The 8318-nt window shown below is 35.2% G+C and overlaps 1 protein-coding gene across 2 annotated transcripts; it reads right to left on the reverse strand.

Annotated features, from left to right (window-relative positions):
• Window positions 1-2180: 2180 nt before the first annotated feature.
• LOC117316207 lies at window positions 2181-6936 on the reverse strand. 2 transcript variants are annotated; one of them, XM_033870734.1, is made up of 3 exons: window positions 6710-6936; window positions 4583-5042; window positions 2181-4234 (listed from the first exon to the last, which is right to left on the reverse strand). In XM_033870734.1, the coding sequence occupies exons 2-3, from the start codon at window positions 5027-5029 to the stop codon at window positions 3059-3061; spliced, it is 1623 nt and encodes a 540-aa protein (XP_033726625.1). In that variant the 5' UTR covers window positions 5030-5042; window positions 6710-6936; the 3' UTR covers window positions 2181-3058. The 2 variants fall into 2 exon arrangements, with proteins under 2 accessions (XP_033726625.1, XP_033726626.1); XM_033870735.1 differs by lacking the exon at window positions 6710-6936 and having other exon boundaries at window positions 4583-5187.
• Between the last annotated feature and the right edge of the window lie 1382 nt (window positions 6937-8318).

The raw sequence follows: 8318 nt of genomic DNA on the forward strand, positions 1-8318 counted from the left end.
GAAAAACACTTCCGTGTCCGTCTCCAATGTCAACAATGTCGGCTTTGAATTTCAAGTTGAACAACACGGAAGATTTAAACAAGCTGAAGGTTGCCGAGTTGAAAGAGATTTTAAAATACAACGATGAGAATGTAACAGGGAACAAATCTGCTCTAATAGCGAGATGTATTTCTCTTAAAATAAAGTTAAATACCGCTGATATAGATGCCAGTGATGTATCTGACTCTACCGCCGGTATTGACCCATTTAGGGAGCTTGACGTAGAGAAAGAAATTTCCTACGAGCAATTGCAAATATCAGCAAAAGATCGTATATGGAGCGGAGACTTGAGGAAAATGGTCGAATTTAATTTTCACCAACTTCATAATTATCTCGTAGTTAGGACATTTAAATATGACGAGGAAGTAATGAGAGGATCATGCTACAAGAAGTTAAAGTCATATCAGTTTTTTATGGAGGGACATGTCTCAAATGTCGAGGTTGCGTCAGGACATGGTTATGTTTGGACTAAGGCAAAGGTTCTTGCTTCCATGAAGCATACCAAATACAGAGTTATGTTAGTGTTTCACAGTACTGGTGACGTGAAGTTTGCAGCTTGTGATTGCCCAGCAGGGTAAGTTGACAAGAAAATATATCTAAAACAAAATTATACATCAGCTGTGTCTCCGACACATCAATTTACCAAAACCATATTTATTAGTAAATGGCAAATATTGTTAACCAGTTGTAAAGTAAATGTAAGCATAAGTCAGGTTCATAGTTTTAAGATCACATTTATTATGTGCTGTCTAGTCATATCTACAATATGAATTGATATATACTGCAACACAGCAGAAAAATATATACAGCTACAAGTTATTTAACTGAAATGTTTATAACAATTATTCTTTACCCACAGGCTAGGTATTCTTGGACAAGGCAAATGCAACCACATAGGAGGAGTACTTTTTGCTGTTAACAGCTTTTATACCAGTGGATTACACACTAACCCAAGCAAAGTATCATGTACCAGTAAACTGAATGGCTGGATAGTTCCAAGAAATTTGTCTGTACCTCCTAAACCTGTAAAAAACATCAATATTGAAAAAATACAGTTTGGAATAGATTCATCCAAGAAAGTATATAACCAAAGTAGCATATTCGACCCAAGGGCTCCACAACACCGCACAGCTGATGTTAATGACCTAGACATTTTGTACAAAAACATTACAGAGTGTGCTCCATCTTCCGGGTACTTTCTATTTCACAAAGAACCGGCTGAATTACATACCAGTATGCATGTGTCTGAAGAAGTTGATTTTGTTGACTCTATTGAAAGTTTAGATGTTGTCGAGGATGTGTCTATTGAAACTGAGCAGGACCTTTGTAACAATGAAGTTGATGTGTTACCTAATATTATGTCTAACATTTCTGTCGTTAAAGAAAACTATAATATATCTGATGATGTTGCAATAGATGAAGATTTTGTAGCCAGATATGTAACACATATTGTAGAAAATGAAACAATTACACATGAACTTATCAATGATATTGAAATCCATACAAAACTACAGGCAGAAAATGATCTATGGAAAGAACTACATGAATGTAAAATGACCGCATCAAACTTCGGAAGGATTGTAAAATGTTCAAAAAATCCTAATGGACTGCTAAAATCTATGTTGTATGATAATCCGTCCTCAAAATATCTTCAATATGGAAAAGATCATGAAGAAGATGCAATCGCTATGTACATCAAACTAATTTGTGATGAAAAAGAACATGTTAAGGTTCAAAAGTCTGGCATCTTTATGTCAAAAGAGAGACCTGGTTATGGTGCAAGTCTTGATGGAATAGTCATCGGTAGCAAAGGAACCTATGGAGGACTGGAATGCAAGTGCCCTCTTAGTCAACGTGGTAAGTCTGCTAAAGAGGCTTGCAAAACAAAAACATTCTATTTAGAAGAAGATGAATCTGGAAAGATCAAACTGAAAACAAATCATAATTACTATATTCAAATCCAGGGCCAGCTATTTGTGACAAAAATGGAGTTTGTTGATTTTGTGGTTTGGTTTGGACCTGAACAGGACATTTTTACTGAAAGAATTGAATTTGATGAGGAAAAATGGTACAGAACATACCTCCCATCACTAGATTTCTTTTACAAGTGGGCATTTATTCCCGAGTTATTAACGCGGAGAGTCCAGAGAGGTTTAACCCTTCACCCAAATTGGAATAATTTGAAAGCAAGTCACTAGCTATTAACTATCATGATCATATTGAACTTTTTGGTTTTAACTCTTGTATGAATCGACCCCTGCTATCTCATCACATAGAAATATATATCAAGCAGAAATTAGTGGTGGGTATCCGTTCAATGTCATTCGTCTATTCATAATTGGTTCTAACACTGATTGGTTTAAAAAAAATTACAATCTATTATTTTTTTAGGCAAATCTATTTCTATAAAGGATAATGTTTAAAACACATTAGTGTAAAAGTGCCACAGTATTATCTAAATCACTAGAGTGAATAACTTTGTAAATAAAACAATCACAATCCAAGTTCAGAATCATAACCATGAAAAGGTTGAAATGTTTAAATGACTTGCAAAAAATTACTTTTGAAATTGCCTACAATATATACATATATAAATGTACTTTCAATCCATCGTTAACCAATAACCATACAAATACCTGTATCATTGATTATTAAATTGAGATAAGAAAAGCATTTCTGTTTCTGACAAATTCAATGAATCAGCACAATATATAGCAATGCATATATAATCATTCATGATATTAGATTATTTTGCCTATTTACTTAAATGCTCTGAAAATGTTGGAACAGGAAACCCATATAGTTAAACATATATAATTTGCCTTGGCAACTGAATTTGTATTCTTTTTTCTTAACATGCACAAAAAGAGAATACAAAATAGTTATTAACATCATAAACTATACAATTTATAACTTCCAGATATTTGTAAGTTCAAGATACTTTACAGTTTACAGGACATTATCTGGTAATATCAAGCAAATTCAACATCTAAATTCCAATCCTGTTTGTAAATGCAAATTAAGATTTTCCAGGGGGCACTAATGGTGGTAAGAAATTGGTCAAGTATGCTACAACCAAAAACATCTGGCTACTAATATGCTTCAAACTTAATGGCAACACTCCATCTAAAATATGGTAGTTCTTAATCCTGCCTATTGCACGCTCAACATGGATTCGAACAGCAGCAATATTCATAGTGTCGTCCACTTCCTTTGCTGAAAGCTGCTTCCTATTTCCCTTGAATGGCGGAATATTCAGAGCTACTCCAGCAGGAAGAATGTCAGCAATCTCGAAGCCCCTGTCTGCCATAACATTGTCCCCAGACTCCAGCAAGTCCAGCACCCCACTTTCTTTGGTAATCATTTTGTCAGAAACTCTACCACCCCATAGTTCTGATACAAACGTGACAACTCCGTTGGGACTTACACCTACAAGTACTTTGTACGTATTGTGATGTTTGTAGTTAGACCACGTCTCCGATTGTGCTAGCATTGCTGATGGCACTTCGACAAATACTTCTGTGCAATCTAAGATGATTCTAGTTGAGGGATATGGTTTGAAAGAATCTGGTAGATTTTCTCTAATGAGCTCTCTGGATGGAAAAGGGAACATGATTGGAAGCTCGTGATAGAGAAAGTTAACCCAGGTTGTAAATACTTTGGAGAACTGACCCTGTGAAATGTTAAAACGTTCAGAAATATCCCGCACAAACAGTCCAACTTTCAGACGTAATAAAACAATGAAAAATTCTTCTTTCAAACTCAGCTTTCTTTTCTGTCCAGGTTTACTGCCTTTGGACTGGTACAGTTTTGTTTCAGAAACCTCACTTTGACCTCTCCAATACTGTAATTTTTCTGCCTTTTTTTCAAGATAAAGGAAAACAGATTCAAATATTCCCTTGTTCTGAAATCCAGTATAAAACTGCATAGCTTTGGAGTCTTCCTTGATTTTTTCATATGAAAACTGGTTGATCTCAAATTCACTCAGTTGTATACTTAATTGTTCTATAACAAGGTTACTTTCCTCAAGTTTTTCCTTAAGAATGTTCACTTCATCATCTAAAGCTTGAATATTGGTACTAACTCCCCCACACATATCAGCTGAATATCTGTGATCCCCAGAGTCTAACCATTCTGTCTGTGTTCCCGTGTCAACAGTCAACATCGGTTCAGTCTGAATGCCAACACCAGATTCCTGTGAATATGTAAAAGTCTCGTCTAATACATTTTTACAATATATGTACAAGTGCAGCGACCTTTTAACATAAAGATTATTTATGATATCCCAATGAATGTTTAAAATGGTAACAAATCAGTTGAATTCATTGGTCAAAAATTATAAACTCAAAAATCACACATGTACAAATGTACATTTTTGTATTAGATTTTTTCCCCACAATTTAAGTTTTATGATTTTTCATTTTTATTTATCTGTTTTCCTTAATTTTTGTGTGTAAATAACAAATTACAAAAAATGATTGGTTCTCAACATCTTAAACTCACTTTTTTAAACAAGTACAATTAATTGAACATAATCAATTACCTCTTCATGATGTTCCGACAAAGTGCCACCACTTGGATGGTGAGTGGTGTCCCCATAGCCAGTACTTTCGTTTTCATCAATGACCTTAAACGGAATCCTGTTTATTGGTGGCTTTCGTCGAGTCACTTGCTTGGTCCAGCTAAACACTGTAGGTCGAACACCAGGAAGAAGATTCCATCTCTTTGTACCAATAGAAATTTTGATATCCCTTTCCTTATTAAAATGCTCAGAACAAATAACAGTGGACTCAGTCATATGAAAATTATCTTTCCCATCTCTGCGTTTAATTAGGTTACACCATTCATCCTTAAGTTTTCTAGTTTGGAGAACGACCTTTGGAATGTGGAAGAAATGTATTTGTGACTTTGTGCCATCCACCTGATATTCCTTGTTGAAACATGAAGCAACACAGCATTCCCTGCCTGTGGAGACCACCTGACTGGTCATAATATTGATGATACTGAAAAAAAATAAAACAGGTCTTATACATCACATTCTGTTGTAGGAAGGAATAGTGAAAAAAAATCTGTCCCCTTGGGGTTCAAATTACACTGTAGCAAGCTTTCGATTAAAATTCGATCAGAAATGAACATGCTAACACTTGTCTAAAGGGCAATTTCATCTAGTCACAAGGTGAGTAAGGCACCCTGTACATTCTATTTATTAAGGGTTGCTAGTTCGAACCCCAGTGGGGACAGATTTATTTACAAATAAACAAAAATTGCATATGTATTAGTATGATAATAAGAAATATAATGATCAGGATAGATTACAGATCTTTTTAATTAGACACTAGCAAATACAGTTGTATTCATAATTATCATCACCATGCTGTAAGTCATACATTTTCAGAGAGATTTCATAACACAATTTAAATGAATAACATTTTCTTTTGAGTGGATTTATTTTAAAAGTGTATTGTAAATGAATATGTTTTCATTGTTGACTATATCTTTCATTTCAATGATTCTATGATGCCTTTCTATAAGTTATGTTACCTAATTTTCAGAAAATGTTCATGTGTTTGAAACTTGAGTAAATTTTTTTTTAAAGGATTCGGTTTAGAACACTTTCATGTTGTGCGTAATAAACCAGAAGGTATATGTATATGTGTGTGATCTTCGGATCCATTGATCTGCTAGACTGTTACATCAGTTATTCTTCTTGGGGAATACCGTCTGGATTTATAGTTAAAATGTTTTTGATTGGCTGATATTTTTAGGATGAATTTTATTTACTTTTACCCTATCGAACAGCACTCTACGCTCAGGTAGGGGTTTACGCTTTTAACAATGCTGCACATGTGTACCAGATATGAATAATTTTTATCAGATTCACGTGCACTATGCGTTTTAGTATCATGTAGCTGGCTGGCAAACTTTTCTCTGTAATAATGGTATGTAGATTTTTTTTTCCTGAATTCCTGGTTGGGTGGTATTTCAGAAGTACATGTAGTAGACATAAGATATTTGGGTGGTCATTTCATCATAAACATTCAATACAAACCCTACTCCAATAATATTAGAGGTACATACATGGCAGGAATTTTTTGATAGGCTGTCGCAATATCCACCTATGTAATCAGGTAGAATAAGACCTCATATACATATAGAAGTATACATACCCTTGTGGTTGGACAAGTCACATACAGTACTAGAGAGATGTAAGCATACCAATGTATGATTTTCTCATTTGTAATAATAAAACATGAAATTTTATTCTATGTGTTGGCATTCATTGACCTGTCGTGAGTAATAATAGTAAAAAATCAGACAGAACCACAGCGTTGACCAACTGCTGTACAGTAGTTTTTCATTTTTTAAAAAAATCAAAATACTCTGGCCTCAATATGTGGATTGTTTAAAAATACAATAGACTGTAAAACTCTTAATTAACCCGTCTGTAACATCACATTTTAATTAAAAACAACATATTCATTCCCAGAAGTAGGCAGTACCGCAGTGCGCGAGACATGATGTTACAGGCCATGGGTTGTAGGACCGATGTTTAGGCCTATCTCACATCGCCAAGATCAGCAACAATTAATATTACTAATGCAAATCTAAACGGAAGATCGAATTTCAAGCAGCTTTATTTTTCTTATTTGTATTAATGTAGTTAACTTACCTCAAATAATGATCTCTTGATATAGCCTACATGATCAACACGCGGTCATATGTTGACGTCTGATGCAGTAACGACTGGCCCATGCCCATGGATAGGCGGTTGCTGGTCTGGATGATCTCATGATCTCTGATTATTTTAAAAAGGGACTGAACAGTAATATGGCTTGTGTAATGTGAGTGATTATGTCTGCCAATTGGTTATACCTTACGATTCCCAACACAGTTAGTTAATGCGATATGTATTGTTGTGCTGTAAACAACGACGTCTTGTTGAAGCGTGACTGTCAACTTGTCAGCAGGCTGAGCCTCGCTTTCGCGAAATTCAGGGGAAATAACTCTTTACATTTTGCGATTGTGAAACTGGCCTATTGGTTAAAGCGCCGAGAGCGTATCAAAGCTTAACAAAGCATAACAAAGCTCAGCAAAGCTTGACTCAAAGCATAGGAAAGCTTAACAGAGCTTGGTTCAAAGCGGGGACCCCAGTCTTCTTAGATTTCTCAAGATTTGCTACGATCGTATCGTATCAATCGTGTTCTTCAAAGATGCAATGATTTTGTGGATCTGCAGCATCTTTATATAGGCTTTTGATCAAAAGTCGCATGAAATCGGCGATCTCGACATTTTCCAATGCGTAACAGAGCTTAACAAAGCGTAACAATGCATAACAGAGCTTGAAAACCGTATCAGAGCCTGATTTAAAGCGTCATAATCGCATAAAAGCGTAATAAAGCGTAACAAAGCTTATCAAAGCGTGACCAAAGCGTGAGGAACCGTTACAAGTCGGGAAATAATTCGTCCCCAAAGCGGCAACCAATGCGTATCGGAGCTTATCAGAGCGTAAGAGATCGTGATATTGTTTGAAAAGTCAACAAAAATGACGGCGCTTTGCTCGCTAATTTAAAGCGCTGCATTCGCCGTTGGTGTGAACTAAGCATTAGCGAAGATGACTCTAGTTGGATGGCCAGGTTTCTTTTGACTGCTTTCGGACATGGCCTTTTTACCTCAATTTGGGAATAAAATTGGTGAATATTCAGAGGAAACTTCAAATTGTGAAAGTGACATAATGTATGAAAATATATAAATGTAACAAAAAAATAAATAAAAAATAAATCGCAGCAACATATCATGAAAACAAATTCTAGTTTCAAGAAAGAAGATAAAAACTATGTAGATCCCTGGGTAAGATAAAAATTTGTGGGACGGTTGCCTGATACGGACCGGATTGTAGTGTAATTTCTCTCGGTACTTAGGTTTTCTTCCACCTCCATAACCCGGTACGTCCTAAAATCACCCTAGCTGTTAATAGTACGTAAGAAAGAAAGAAAGAAAGAAAGACAAAATCTCAGTTATTATTTTAGCTATACATTCATAACACCAATCCCACTACGGATCTAACAATAAACAGTCCCTATAATATCTAGCATAAACCACAGAAAATTTTCTAAAAATGAATTACGTATACATGTGCTAATTAAGAATCTAATGTGTCTTAACTTAAGAAACATGCGAAGAAATTTCCTTTACTAACATCATGTAATCATTATTATATCTGTAGTTTATTGTGTAACGCGTGAATCCTTATGCGAGAGGTGATAATGAGCGTGAATGAA

Source organism: Pecten maximus, chromosome 18, assembly GCF_902652985.1.
Source record: "Pecten maximus chromosome 18, xPecMax1.1, whole genome shotgun sequence".
Classification (NCBI taxonomy): Eukaryota; Metazoa; Mollusca; class Bivalvia; order Pectinida; family Pectinidae; genus Pecten; species Pecten maximus.